This window comes from Ovis canadensis, chromosome 17 (genome assembly GCF_042477335.2).
Source record: "Ovis canadensis isolate MfBH-ARS-UI-01 breed Bighorn chromosome 17, ARS-UI_OviCan_v2, whole genome shotgun sequence".
In the NCBI taxonomy this organism is placed as follows: domain Eukaryota; kingdom Metazoa; phylum Chordata; class Mammalia; order Artiodactyla; family Bovidae; genus Ovis; species Ovis canadensis.
The window spans coordinates 82,332,262-82,347,242 of NC_091261.1; the positions used below are offsets into that span (position 1 = coordinate 82,332,262).

The 14,981-nt window shown below is 65.1% G+C and overlaps 1 protein-coding gene across 1 annotated transcript; it reads left to right on the forward strand.

Annotated features, from left to right (window-relative positions):
* The first annotated feature begins 3,629 nt into the window (after nucleotides 1-3,629).
* LOC138422306 (RIMS-binding protein 3A-like) lies at nucleotides 3,630-13,867 on the forward strand. Its single transcript, XM_069557029.1, has 3 exons — nucleotides 3,630-3,633; nucleotides 3,805-3,888; nucleotides 8,283-13,867. Exons 1-3 carry the CDS (start codon nucleotides 3,630-3,632, stop codon nucleotides 13,466-13,468), a joined length of 5,274 nt encoding a protein of 1,757 aa, XP_069413130.1. The 3' UTR covers nucleotides 13,469-13,867.
* Nucleotides 13,868-14,981: the final 1,114 nt, after the last annotated feature.

Below are 14,981 nucleotides of genomic sequence, written 5' to 3' on the forward strand. Positions count from 1 at the left end.
CCGCTCGGCGGGTGCGGGGGGCGGCGGCGCTAGGAGACGCGGTGGAATCAGGCCGTGGCGCACAGTGGGTGCCCAGCGGTCCTGGCCGCGGGAGGTGCGCAGAAGGAGCGGGACGCTTTCAGACGCCGCTCAGCGCCTATGCGATGGGGAAGGGGTTGTGCAGGGCATGCTTCCCACGGGGGCGGGTGGGGCAGGATCCTCGCTGAGCAAACAACGTTAAGTAACACTCTTGGGAAGCAGACAGAAGTGGAGGCCAAGCGTTTACCCCCAAGGTAGTGCGGCCAGCGAGGAGCCGAGCCTGACTCTGTCCCAGGCTGGGTGCCGGCCCCACCCCCCTGCCAAGCAACGCAGGGCCCCGAAGGGTGGAAAGGAGCGGCCCTGAGGTCGGAAGGGCGACCCCAGGGTCAGATCAGATGCCTGGGTGTAAGGAGAGTTTTCTGGCTGGAGGACGGAGGATGCGGTACGGACGGGGAAGGAGGGGAGTCATCCAGGCCAAGGTGATGGCCGTTGGGACCCCCGGCGGCAGTGCAGGCCAAGCCCAGGGTGCGCCGCAGATCACGGAGGCCTGGGAAGGCGCTCTTCTCCACGCTAAGAGCAGTGGGTGTCTCACGAGCAGAGGAAAAGGGCCCTGGAGGTGGACAGGTCCTGAGAGCCCCGGCTTCACGCCGGGAGGGAGAAGGGAGAAGGGAGAAAGCAGAGCCTTTGCCTCCCCCAGGGCTGGCGCTCGGTGGGCGCTGGTGGGCACATTTCGCCAGCGTGGGACTTCCCTGTGGTCCAGTGGGTAAGCCTCTGCGCTCCACTGCAGGCTGGATGGGTTGGATCCTGGTTGGAGAACCGAGATCCCGTGTGCGGAGACTAAGAGGTCGTATGCCGGAAGGAAGATGGCAGATGCCGTGGTGGGCTGCGACTAAGACCAGGGCAGTCAAATGCAGAAACGCTTCTTAAGAAGAGCGACCCCTTCCTCCTCTCCTTCCTCACCACACCCTGGGGAGGCAGCCGGGAAATTGACAGGGGCGTTGGGGGGTTTGGTGAGGCGTGCAGGCTCAGACAGGGGACCGGGAGGTACCCGTGGTCTGGGCCCAGTCTCTGCCCACGTTGCCTCGCTCCTTCCCTGGCCCAGTGCCGTCTTATCCGCCGGGCAAGTGCCAGTCAGACCGCAGCACAAGCCGTGCCCCCCTGCCTGTTGAGCCTGACCGCCTGCAGTGGGCGGGCTCCCGCCGCTGTCCACACGCGAGCCTGCCTTTGACACCCGCAAACACCCACTGAGGTCGCAACTCTTGCAGCCCCACTGACTGACGGAGAAACTGAGGCTCAAGCGGTCAGTCACGCTGTCATCAGCCCCCTAGTCACCAAAGGGGTCCTGTCCAAGTCTGCTGCCGGACTGCGAGGGGTGGACGAGGTCTGGGAAACACGGTCAAGCCAAAGGGCCCCCCTTTCCCTCCCTCCCCCCTCCCTCCATCCCCCCCTTCCTTCCTTCCATCCATCCACCATCCTGCCTTCGCAAACGCCACTGCAGGATCTCTGTGCTTAGTGAATAAGGAGACTAACTCGGCGCCTGCCCCCATCCTCTGCCTGCACCAGGCAGGGTGCTCAGCCAACACTCGATGAGGGCGAGTGCCGAATGTCTGGACTGCAGGTTCTGCCAGGTGTCCATGGCGGGGGGCGGGGGGGGGGACCAGGCCTCCTCGGGCTTCCGGCTGCACAGGAAGACGGTGGCTGGGAGGGGCCCAGAGCAGAGAGGGATGCAGATGCCGAAGACGGAGGATGGGTCTGTCCTGGCAACAGTGAGAGCTAAAAGTCAAGACGCTGCTGCTGATGGCCGCGGGGTCCTCAGGAGACAGCGGCTTGGGTATCCCAGTGATGCCCAGGCGGTCAGAGCCCGCGGGCTGCCTCTGGCAGCACCAGGCTCGGGTCGCCTGGGGCCTCATGGAACCCGGGCAGTTTCCCCCTCCGGACAGGACAGCGCCAGCCTCCCGACTGTGGTGAGGATTCAGGAATGAGGCCCGTCCCGTGCTGCTGGGGATGGGCCGGTCCCCCTCGGGGGGCACAAGGGGGCGGGGGCAGCAGGGCCAGGGCCACTGAGACAGAGTCCAGGGTGGCCAGGGGGCTGCAGCCAGAGAGCTGGAGGCTGGCACCCGCTGCCCCTGCCCGCTGAGGGGGTGGACCGGTGGGCCCGGAAGTTGACCTGGAGAAGGTATACACCGCCTCAGGATGGGGTGGTGCCACGTGCAGTCCCGTGACCTGCAGCAGGAAGCCCCGAGGGAAGGGGCTGAGGGCGCGGCAGGTCCTTCCATCTGGAGTCAGGGTCCCCGCTCTGGGCAGTCCAGCCCGGCTGGGATGGGCTCCTCTCCCGGTCAGCACCACACCTCTGGCTCCCGGCCCAAGGGCACACTGGGAGCTCGCTACCATGTTCCTTTGCCACATCTGTGTTGGACGCCTCTGTCTGCCCCAGTCCAGGGGGCTGAGAAGAGTCGCACGTGACTTAGCATGACTGAGCGACACATGCTGACCTAGACCGTGAACTGCGCCAGGACGCCCGCCTCCCCGGCTGGCGGGCCTCATCTTCTCCAGCCACGCGTTCCCCGGGCCCAGACTCGGCCCTGGGCTCTGTCTCAGATGCTGAGAAGACTTTGGAATGATGACCCACAAATAAGAGAAGCGGGCTGGAAAGCTGGGGCGACTGCAGCCACAGGGACCGGAAGCCTAAAGCCCCCGGTGGGCTCTCAGGATGCAGCCCGGGACCCTCAGGAAGGTCGAGTGCCCCAAGCGGCTCAGGGCGTGGCTGGCAGAGGGCAGATGAGCAGAAGCAGCCCCAGGCCCCGTGGCCACCCAGCCCGGTGGTCACAGACACGGAGCACGGGGCTGCAGGCGTGGGGCGGAGCCAGACACAAGGGCCACAGGACCCCTCTCCGGGTCGGGGAACCGGGGGCGCTGGGGCAGTGGGGCCGCTGATAGACAGAAGGCTCTCTAACCCAGAGGTTCTCAGTCTTACCGGCAGTGCACCTTCTTGTTTTCCTTTGGCCATACCACGAGCTTGTGGGATGTTAGTTCCCCTGACCCGGGATTGAGCCTGTGTCCCCTGCGGTGGAAGCACACCAGAGTTCCAGCCACTGGACCATGAGGGAATCCCCAGTCTGCCTCCTTAAAAACACTTGTAAACCAACGTCCTCTTCGTGCTGCGTTAGGCAGAGTCCTGTCCGACTCTGCGACCCCATGAACTGCAGCCCACCAGGCCCCTCTGTCCATGGGATTCTCCAGGCAAGAAGACTGGAGTAGGTTGCCATTCCCTTCTCCAGAGGATCTTCCCAACCCAGGGATCGAACCCTGATCTCCTTCACTGCAGGCAGATTCTTTACCGACTGAGCCACAGGGGGAAGTCCTCCTTTACAGCCTGACAAATGACGTGAGCGAGTGGTCAGCTCCGGCATGTCCTTCCCACCCTACATTATTTGCCAGGACCCCAGAGGCACGAGGGAGCCGCCTTTGAAAATTGCCTGTGTGATCCGTCCCTTTCTTCTTTTAGGCAAGACAGCTGAGACCCAAGGAAAGCAGTCAGGCTCCTGAGTTCAGAGTCTGCAGGGGTGTCTGCAGCTCGCTGGACAATCACTGCGCACCTTTAATAGCGGGAGATGGGTGAGGTCCCCGCTTGCTCGGCCACTCCACCGTGGTCCTCTGATGGCCCTCAGGTGGCACCAGCACGGGCAGTGACAGCATGGTGCCGTGGGGCTCCCAGGGGCTCGAGCTGGGGTCCTGCTCCTTGGCAGCAGCCTGCCCTCCTCCCCTGATTGTTGACCACCCTCCTAGGGGCTGTGACAGATCGGCCAGGCTGCGGAGCCCCTCCCAAAGCCCTGAGCCGACTGGCTTTGCCCCAGCTGCCCACGTACCCAGGTGAGCCCCCTGCTTCCGCTGAGCCTCGGGGGCCTCAGCCTCTGTCCAACAGAGCTGTGCCTAGGGGTCCCATGAAGACGTGATCCCTGTGGCTCCACGACCACCGGGACCACCCTGGTGTCTCACCTCCCCCATCCCCCTCATCCACCTCTCCTCTCACAGAGGACCCCTGGAGCCAAAATTCCCTGCGTTCTTTTTTTTATTTTGCCGGTGTTCTTGATACTCGCCACTGCCCAGGGGCATCTCCCACGGTACATTAGCGTTCACAGGAACCCAGGATGAGAAACTAGAGTATCAGGAATTCCCTGGAGGTCCAGTGGTTGAGATTCCAGGCTTTCACTGCTGACAGCCTGGGCTTGATCGCTGGTCAGGGGACTAAGATTCCATAAGCCTCACAGCACAGCCCAGAAAACAAAAAACAAGCACACACCAGGAGAAAAGAGAATGGGAAACATGAGGGCAGCAAAAAGGGTGGAGGCTTCTCTGAGCCTCAGTTTGCCCACCTGCAAGATGGGGCCAAGGTTGTCTGCGCACCCACCTGGGGAAAGCCCGTGTGAGCGAGAGGGCTGCCTGTCTGTCTGTCCTGCACCGGGAGCAACACAGGAAGGTTGATCATGGAAGAGAGGCTGGTGGGGGGAAGGGGAAATCCACTTTGAGGGTCCTGTGGGGGGCTCGTGGCTAGACAGCCGTGCTCCAGGCAGCAGAGCCTGAGCTGTAAAGGCCCCAGGTGCTGCTTGGTGTCACACCCTGAGGAGCAGCGGGGTCAGTAATGGGGTCACGACATTAAAGACTGGATGCAAACGGGTGGGACCACAGGTCCAGCTGCGTCCCCCAGGAGCCACGTGGCCCCGGGGCAAGCAGGGCAGGGAAGAGCCAGATGTAAGTAAAGTTCCTGAGCTTACAGCCACACAGGTGGCCGGGCTAGAAGCAGCCAAGTGCATGTGTGTGCCTGCGTGTGTGTGCGTGTGTGCCCGTGGGTGTGGGAGTGTGTGCCTGCATGTGTGTGCGTGTGGCTGTGTGTGCACCTGTGTGCCTACATGTGTGTGCATGCGGGCGTGGGGTGTGCATGTGTGTGCCTGCGTGTGCATGTCTGCATGTGTGCATGGGTGCACATGTGTGCGCCTGAGTGTGTGTGCCTGCGTGTGCATGTGTGCACGTGCGTATGTACACGTGTGCCTGTGTGCATGCGTATATGTGTGTGCCTGCGTGTGTGCGTGTGTGTCTCCGTGTGTGTCTGTGCCTGCATGTGTGTGCCTGTGTGTGCGTGCGTGTGGCTGTGTGTGCATGCACGTGTACGTGTGCCTGTGTGTGTGTGTGCACCTGTGTGCCTACATGTGTGTGCATGCGGGCGTGGGGTGTTGTGCATGTGTGTGCCTGTGTGTGTGCAGGGTGAGTGTGTGTGTGCCTGCATGTGCATGTGTGCACGTGTGTGAGTGTACACGTGTGCCTGTGTGCATGCGTATATGTGTGTGCCTGCGTGTGTGCATGGGTGTACATGTGTGTGCCTGTGCCTGTGTGTGCAGGGTGTGTGTGCCTGTGTGCATGCTTATATGTGTGTGCCTGTGTGTGTGCGTGGGTGTACGTGTGTGCCTGCGTGTGTGCATGGGTGTACATGTGTGTGCCTGTGTATGTGTGCAGGGTGAGTGTGTGTGTGCCTGCATGTGCATGTGTGTGCCTGCGTGTGTACACGTGTGCCTGTGTGCATGGGTGTACATGTGTATGCCTGCGTGTGTGTGTGTGTGTCTCCGTGTGTGTCTGTGCCTGCACGTGTATGCGTGTGCCTGTGTGTGCGTGCGTGTGCGTGTGTGTGGGTTCCACAGCTTAGGATTCCACCAGCGCCTCTCTAGTGGCCTGAGCCTCACCCCTGGCCCAGCCTGAGGCCCCTGCCCAGGGCCCTAGCGGGCAGCCTGGAGCCTGGGGTCCTCGCTCTTGCTGCCAGGTGGTACCTGAATGGAGGACACAGGCAGGCCAGGTGGCCCGGGGAGGCCATGCCCTTTGTCCCCTGCCTGCCTGGCCCCGGGTCCTTGTCCCTCGTTTCTGTGGAGGGACTTTCACTTACTCCTCCTCTTAGCCCACTCTGGGCAGGAACACGTGTACCAGACACGTACCTGCTCCAGAAGGAGAGGCGCTGGGTGGTATGATCAGAGCTGCAGGGTCCCGGGTTGCCCAAGCCCAGCCTGGAGAGTCAGGGAGGGCTTCCTGGAGGAGGACCCGCTCAGCAGAAGCCAAAGGATTAGATAAGATTAGTAGTGAGTGGACAAAACCAGGGGTTGTGTGGGGCCCACTAAGCAGCCTACTGCCTTGAGCAGAACTCTGAATCCAATGGGACTGAGACCGCTCATATATCGAATGCCTGGTTTAAATAACCCTGGTGGACCAGTGGTTAGGACTTGGAGCTCTCACTGCCAAGGGCACGGGTTCAATCCCTGGTGGGGAAACTAAGATTCCACGAGCTGCACGGGGCGGCCAAAAAGACAGACAAGAAGCAGAAACAGAAAGTAACGCGTGGCAAGCATCAGCGCTGCGTGCAGCACGTGTCATTTCTGTGTCATCCCCACCACGCTGCAGCCCGGGGGCCTTTGAGCCAGGCCACCTCTTCAGACTCTGGGAAGCCTATGAAAGTCCGGGCCAAGCCCTGGATGGGGAGACTGGAGCGTACACAGACCTCGGTGCGCCTACTACACACCCAGCCCAGGGTCCTGGGCTGACAGGGTCCCAACCCTGCGAGACCGATGCTGCAATACACCCCGGAAGAGAGCAAGCCATGGTCCCTCAGGCAAGAAGTGGCAGAGCCTGCATGGACACCCAGGTCTCTGAGGCATCTGCCCACCTGCCACGAGGCATCTGGGTGAGCCCCAGGAAGCTCAGAAGGCCCCTGGGCTGGCTCCACCCTGGCACCCTGCCAGCCTCAGCCAAATACCTGCCTCTCAGGCCTGTTTCCTGATCTAGCACTGAAATGGGTGAGCTGGCAGGGAGCTTGCTCTGGGCACCGTGTAGTCGCACTTCCTTGAAACCTTACAGAGGGAATGAGTGCTCAGAGAGGTCAAGGAGCTCTGGGAGGTCACACAGCAGGGCAGCGAGAACACGGGAGCAGGTCAAAAAGCTGAAGGGACATTGGACTCCAAAGGCCCACAGCCCTAAGCATCTGATGCACTGCCCCACGGAGAGCCAGGAGAATTCTCCGGCCATGCTGCCTCCAGAGCGGCGGTGTGGGGAGCAGCAGGGCCCACAAGGGCCTTTGGTTTTTCTTTTTGGAAAAGCTGGGCACTCCTGAGCCAGGCCCAAGGGCAGGCCCGGCCCTCACGGTAGCTGCATTCTTCCCCTCCTCCCCTGCCCCTCCGCCGCCTCCGGGTTCCACTTGCCTCTCTCCTTCTGTGGATGTGAGACGTGAGGCTCCCGGAGAGGAAGCCTGGGGAGGAGTCCTGGGTAGGGGTCCTCCTAGCTGCAACCTTGAGGTCAGTCAGATGGCATCAGAGTGCCCATGGAAACTGGAGGCAGAATTTTGCAGATTTGAATCCCCACTCAGTTACTTCTCTGGGCTTCCCTGATGGCTCACACAGTAAAGAACCCACCTGCAATGCAGGAGGCCTGAGTTCGATCCCTGGGTTGGGAAGATCCCCTGGAAAAGGGAAAGGCTACCCACTCTAGTATTCTTGCCTGGAGAATCCCATGGACAGAGAAGCCTGCCAGGCTGCACTCCATGGGGTCACAAAGAGTCAGACACAAGTAAGTGACTAACACTTTCACTTTGAGTCACTTCTGGGCCTTGTGACTGTCGGGAGGTCCCCCTCTCACAGAGCAGTCTCCAGGGTGGTTGTGAAAATGAACCAGGAAATCACAGTTCGGGGCTCTGGTCCTTAAAGGAACCCTTCTGCCCCGTCTCGGCTGCCCAGGCCACGGGCTCGAAGCTTCCCTGTAAAATGGGCTTAGGGGGTTTAAACAGATAATGCACGCAAGTCTTGGGAGGGGTCCTTGGAAGGGTAGGAGCAGCGGAGCTGCAGGACCCAGACACACCCTCAAGTTCAAGTATATCTTGTTTTGATTTCCAGTCCCCGTGTGTGTGCCCGCGCGCGTGTGTGCGTGTGTGCGTGTATGTGTGTGCACATGCTAAACCGCTTCAGTTGTGTCCAGCTCTTTGTGACCCTATGGACCGTAGCCCGCCAGGCTCCTCTGTCCATGGGATTCTCTAGGCAAGAATACTGGAGCCGGGTGCCATGCCCTCCTACAGCGGATCTTCCCGACCCAGGGATTGACCCTGCGTCTCTTGCATCTCCTTCATTGGCAGCTGGGTTCTTTACCACCAGGGCCACCTGGGAAGCCCTTCCAGTACCCACACCACCCAAATCCTTGGCAGGGCCAGGCAAGGTGGGCTCACACCCACTGGTGATTTTCAGGCCCAGACGAGCGGCTCGCGATTCACCCGGGGTTCCTTGGCCACAAAGGTATCATCCAGGAAAAAGGTAGTAAGGCACGTGGTGCCAGTGCCAGGCAGAGGCCTGGGGCCAGCCAGCCAGACCCCTGGGCGTCGCCGGATTGGACATGGGCGGCGTTCAGCCCGGGGGGTCCGGAGCCCAGCGCGCGCATAGGCAGCAGAGAGAGGCAACAGGTGGGAGAGCGCGCCCAGGGACGGAAGGGGCGCGCGAGGACCCTCGGGCACCGGAAGGGGCGCGCGGGGCGGTTGGCCGCGGCCCGGGGCGGCGGCGGCCGTTGGCGAGAGGCGGCCCGGGCCAGACGAGGTCCGGTGTCTGGCCCGGCCGCGGCCACCATGACCAAGGACTCGCCCAGCCCTGCGGACGGCGGCCGCGCAGCCTCCCAGAAGCCGGCGCCTCCGGGCCCGGCGGCGGCGGCGGCGGCAGCGGCGCTGGAGGAGCACCGGCGGGAGCTGGAGAAGCTGCGGGCGGAGCTGGAGGCGGAGCGGGCGCGCGGACGGGCGGAGCGGCGGCGCTTCTCGGCCGGGGCGCGGCAGCTGCGAGAGGAGGCGGAGCGAGAGCGGCAGCAGCTGGCGGACCACCTGCGCTCCCAGTGGGAGGCGCAGCGCAGCCGGGAGCTGCGGCAGCTGCGGGAGGACGTGCTGCGGGAGCGCGAGGCCGAGATCCGGCAGCTGCTGCGCTGGAAGGACGCCGAGATGCGGCAGCTGCAGCAGGTGCTGCGCCGGGAGCGCGACGGCGTGGCGCGCCAGGCCCGGGAGCTGCAGCGCCAGCTGGCCGAGGAGCTGTTGAGCCGCGGCTACGGCGGCGGCCGCGCGGGGCCGCCCGAGGACGCGGGCGCGCGGTGCCGGTGCCGCCTGCAGGAGGTCCTGGCGCAGCTGCGCTGGGAGACTCACGGCGAGCAGGCCTCGCGCATCCGCCACCTGCAGGCCGCGCTCGACGTGGAGCGCCGGCTGTTTCTCAAGTACATCCTGGAGCACTTTCACTGGCACCCCGCCCTGCCCAGCGCCCCCGACGCCCCTCTTCCATTGGGAGAGCCGTCTCGCGAGGCCGCCGCCAAGGCCGCCCGCGGACTCGGAGCCCGGGATGGCCGGAGCGCGGGCATCCGCGCGCGCTCCCGCTCCCTCGACCAGGTGCCCGCGGCGCGCGCCCGCTCCCCCGGCAGCCCGCTCCCCGCGCGCGCCAGCTCGCTCGACTCCCTGGCCCCGGCGGGTCCCCGCCCCTCGCTTGATGGCAGCCCGAGTCACCCCAGGGCCCCCGAGTCCTCCTCGCCAGACGCTTCCCTCTCGGGCTCCCTGAGGCCCCTGCCGCCGCCGCCGTCGCCGCCCCCATCGGAGCGCCAGACACCTAGCGCCCTGCGAGAGGGGGAAGAGGCGGGGAGCCGGCCCCGCGAAGCCCCGAGCCCCCCACCGCCGGGCCCGGGCCACCGCGAGCTGCTGAGGCGGAACTCGGAGCTGTCCGAGGCGCTGCAGGAGCTGGCGCGCCGCTGCTCCGGCCTCCGCGAGGAGAACGTACGGCTGCGGCGCTTGGGCCTCCCCGACGAGGCGAACGAGAAGGCTAAGCGGCTCAAGGGGAAGCGCGCCGAGCTGACCAGTCTCGCGCGGCGCCTGGAGGACCGCGCCCGCAAGCTGCAGGAGGCCAACCTGCGGGCCGTGAGCGCGCCGGTGCCCGGAGAGAGCCGCGCGGGCCTGGAGCTTTGCCAGGCCTTGGCCCACCAGCGCGCGCGGGACCTGTCCGAGCAGGCGAGCGCGCTGCTGGCCAAGGACAAGCAGATCGAAGAGCTGCGGCAAGAGTGCCACCTGCTGCAGGCGCGCGTCGCCTCGGGCCTCGGCCCGCTCCCCGGAGAGGGCCCCGCCAGCGCCCAGTGGCTCAGCATCGGCGACCTGGACCGGCTGCAGCGCGAGTCCCAGCAGGAGGTGCTGCGCCTGCAATGGCAGTTGACGCTGCAGCAGGCCGCCGGTGGCGCGCGCGCGGAGGCGGGCGGCCAGAGCGCGCCCTGCGAGGCGGCGCGGCGCCAAGTGCGGGAGCTGGAGCGCGAGCTGAGCGCGCGGCGGCAGGAGTGCGAGGAGCTGGGCGCGCAGGCGGCGGCGGCGCGGCGGCGGGGCCAAGAGGCTGAGGCGCAGCTGCAGGTGGCGCTCCGCGAGGGCGCCTGGCTGGCCAAGGAGAACGCGCGGCTGCAGGCCCAGGCCGCCTGGACGCGGAAGGTGGCGGCCGAGAACGAGGACGTGCGCGGGCAGCTGGGCCTCGCGTGCCAGCAGCGCGACGCCGCCGGCTTGCTGGCCGAACAGCTGCTGCAGCAGGCGGCGCAGAGGCAGGACTGGCAGCATCCGCTGCAGCACCACCTGCAGAAGGTCCTGTGTGATCGCCAGGCCGCCCGGGACGAGATGTGGGCGCCGCGGTGCCAGCCTGGCCAGCCTGCCCAGGACGACCCGGGGACCGAGCCGCAGCTGGGGCCTGTGAACCCAGCGAACCCTCCCCCCAGCAGAGACAGACGGAGGAAGGAAGACCTCCTGCTGGAAAACCCAGCTGCCCTCGGGCAGCCAGCCTGGGTCCCCCAAGCTCCAGACTCCAGCGGCCAGCCTCTGGACTCCAGGCTCCAGCCCCAGAGGACTGGCTCCCAGTCGAGCTCCTCCTCGGAGGTGGAGTCCGCGTGGGCCACAGTGCCCTCCTGCCCTACGCTGGACGCCGATACAGCCAGTGAGGCAGAGGACCTGGAGCCGGACAGCCTGCCCTCGACCCTGGAGGCGGGGGGCTTGGAGGTCTCCGTGGCCACCCCTAAGCTCAAAATCTTCCTGGCTCGGTACAGCTACAACCCATTTGAGGGGCCCAACGAGCACCCTGAGAGTGAGCTGCCACTCATGCCTGGGGACCACGTGTACATCTTCGGCGACATGGACAAGGACGGCTTCTATGAAGGTGCACTTGCGGACGGCCGGCGGGGGCTGGTGCCTTCCAACCTGGTGGAGCAGATCCCCGACAGCGACATCCAGGGCTGCCTGCCCACTGAGTCCCTGGACCGAGGCCCCACTCGGCTCCCGGCAGCTGGGCAGGGCCAAGCTTGGAAGGATGACCCCAGTCCCGGCTTCTTACCTGGGCAAGCCCAGGCGGCTGTGGACAGAGGGCCGTGCCCAGTGGCGAGGGTGGGCTCCAGGACGGAAGTGGCAGCAGAGGTCTCAGACACCAAGACGGGAGCTGGCCGGTTGGGCTCCCAGGAGAGCAGGGACAGGCAGGGGCCCTCCAACGCTCCTCCAGCGACCAACAGCGTCCCTCGTATGGCCCCCATGCGCCTTCACCTGCAGAGTGTCGCGGCCACGTCGGCTGAGATCGCCTGGGTGGGGGACAGCCAGGCTCACGCGGTGTACCTGGACAACCGGGAGCATGCCCTGACCCCCATGGGCGTGACTGGCTACACCTTCCGCCACCTGAAGCCCGGCACGAGGTACCAGGCGCAGGTGGAGGTGCGCCCCACCTGTGACTCGCTGCAGGCCTGCCGGGAGAAGACGCCCTCCGCCGTCACCTTCGAGACACCCTTGGTGGGGCCCCCCCACCCTCCCCTGGACGTGCTGGTGGAGCGCCACGCCTCCCCGGGCCTCCTCGTGGTCAGCTGGCTCCCCGTGACCATCGACGCGGCTGGGTCCTCCAACGGAGTCCCAGTCACGGGGTACGCCGTGTATGCTGATGGGCTCAAGGTGGCGGACGTGGCCGAGGCCACCGCGGGGAGCACACTGCTGGAGCTCTCCCAGCTCCCGTGGGCTGCGATGTGCCAGAAGATCTCAGTGAGAACCACGTCTCTCTGTGGCGAGTCCTTGGATTCCGTGCCTGCCCAGATCCCTTACGACTGCTTCACGTCTCTCCACTGGCCAGAGATGTCGCCTTTCGGCTACACCTGTGGGGACCCATCTGCCCTCAGCGGGAGCTTCCCCATCTGCGCTCAGAGGCTGGGGCCTACACCCCTGAGTGCCAAGGCCCGCCCTCACGCCCCCCGAAGCGGCAGGGAGCCCCGGGCCAGGTGTCTCGAAGCATTCCCTGAAGAACCCCCAAGGAGGCAGTCCCCAGAGCCCAAACTAATTTCAGAAAGTGGAGGTCCCAGTGCAGGCTCGGGCAGCCAAGCCCAGGGGCCCACGGAGGCCCGGAAGCCCTCCAGAAAGAACCGGCTCTTTGAGAAGCGTCCCTGGAACCAGAGGCCGTCTCTGCCACGGGGCCGGCCTCGTGGGGAGGGGTCCCAGGACCGGCGGGTGCTCACTGGCCCAAGCCCTACCCCGGGAGTCCCCCGTCTGTCCCCTGAGCCTGCACCCGGCAAGGAGCTGCGTCAGGAGAAGGCTGCCTCTGGGAAAGTCCTCAGACAAAAGGCAGACGCGCTTGCGTCCACCCCTCCTGAGCTGGGCAGCAGCCAGCAATCTGCGTCTGACTTCAGTGGCGCTCAGCGGGGGGACGCGCGGGGTGCAGAGGGGCAAGAGCAGAGACGAGCACTCCGGGGCCCGAGCATGCAAGGTCAGGCTCCGGGGGCCCGGGCTGGGGGCTGGCTCCAGGGGCCCAGCTCAGCACCGTGTCCTGCTCGGTCCGGCAAGGCCCTCGGGACGCCCAGGGGTACCACCCTGCCGCCGGGGACAAAGGTGGGCCCTCTGGCTGGGCTCTTTGTGGCCCTCCCTGATCACGAGCCCCTGGCCGTGTCTGCCACCCCCAAGGCTGCAGGGGGGGCGCTGGCCCTCCGGAAAGGGCGGCTGCAGGACCCCCACAGCTTCTGCCGCAGCGAGTGCAGCAGGCCAGGGGGCAGCAGCGCCAGTCATCTGGTGGCCGAGGTGGACGTGGGCACGGGATGGACGGATGGCTGTGGCAGGTGGCATTTGCCAGGACACCTGGGTGACTCCGAGGGGCTCACCGGCCCCCAGGGCTCCTCTCCCCTGCCGCAGGGGAGCCCCGGAACGCCCTCCTGCTCACTCTGGGCTCCAAAGACCATGATGGCAGCTCTGGACTACCACCCCCGGGACTGGCTGGCGCGGGGCCCGGCGAAGGGCCAGCTGTCCCTGAGGGCAGGGGACGTGGTCACCGTCCACGGGCCTGTGGACGACGAGGGCTTCTACTACGGGGAGTCAGGCGGCCACAGAGGCCTGGTCCCCGCCCACCTGCTGGACCACATGTCCCTCCAGGAGTGAGCGCAGCACCCTGCAGAGGGGGCAGCCTCGGCCGCCTGCACCCCACGCGGGCACCCACCGCCAGGCCCTCCTCGCTTCGCCCTGAGGCTCCTGCCCCACACACTGCTGCTCTGAACCCTCTGCCACCCCAGGCCTCAAGGGCAGCGAAGCTGAGGTCTGGACAGAGCCGTTTCTAGAAACAGCAAGCTGCTTCCAAGAGGTTGGCGGGCGGGTGATTGCGGCGTCTGGACCATCGGTCTGATCCTTTCTCAGCTCCTTCCTCAAGACCTGTTTCCTCTGAGGGTTTGGCTTCTCTCAGCCATTGCCTTGTATGAAAGTCTAAAGAAAAGCCTGCCTTGACCAGAGTGTTACTTTTCTATCTTCTGTTCAAATCCTCATTAAAAGTTCATAGAAACAGAAGAGAACTTTGGGAGTGGAAGCCCAACCAAGGAGGCAAGCCCAGCCCTACCCCTCCCTGCCTGTCCAGGGGCCCTGGAGGACTGCAGACGTGTTTCCCCAGGCAGAGGGTGGGGGAGAAGACCCTTTAGTGGGAGGTCAGCTCAGCCCAGGTCCCCACTGCAGTCAGACGGGCACCACCCTCCATAGGGGCAGAAGGGAGCAGCCGGACGCAGCTCGTTGAGGGTAGGAGCCACGGGCAGGTACTCGGGGGAGCTGGTGACTCAGGTCCAGAGGGTGCCGTCACATCACGCCATCCCCGGGGCTGAGACAGGAACAGGGAGGGGCCGGCCCGGGGGAGGCCTCAAGGTGACCCACCGTATCCTCAGAGAATGCGGGAGGCAGCCGGGGGCCTTGCGGTGCGCACACACACTCACCCCTCCTGAGCGGAAGCGTCGCGTCTCAGCCGGGAGGAAGCTGCCCGCCGAGGGCTGTGCCCCCTGCCCGTGCCCACACAGACACCAGCTTTCCAGTGAGAAGGCCGGCTCGGAGGCTCCTCGGCTGGTGAAATGTCCACACCGTACACTTTCCCACCTTAGCCATTTTCAAGTGTACAGCTCAGCCGTGCCGAGGATGTTCACGATGTTGAGCAACCAGTCTCCAGGACGTCTCTCCTTCTTGCCAAACTGGAACTCTCCCCCCGTTACACAACATCTCCCTGTCCCCTCCCTCAGGCCTTGGTAACCTCTAATCGTTCTGACGTATGACTTTGACTCCTCTAGGGACACCCTGCCAGTGGACTTGGACCAGAAATCCGGGCTTCGGTGTCTGGCTCCCCTCCCTGGGCACAGCGTCGGCGGGTGTAAGCCGAGTGGCGGCAGGTGTCGTGGCCCCGCTCCTCCTTGAGGCTGATTTGCTGTCCACTGGATGGGCCACGTTCGGTGCAGGCCTTCATCCGTCGGGGCCGCGCCCCTGTTTTGGGAATCACGTGGACACAGATGTGCAGACATCTCTTGGCTCTCGCAGGCTCCCACGTTATCATATCTTTGTGAGCTCACGACCCAGAATGGAACCTCAGGCCCGCCAGGAACAAGAAAGCTACTAGTGCACCGGAGGGCGGCCCAGCCCCTCCCGGCAC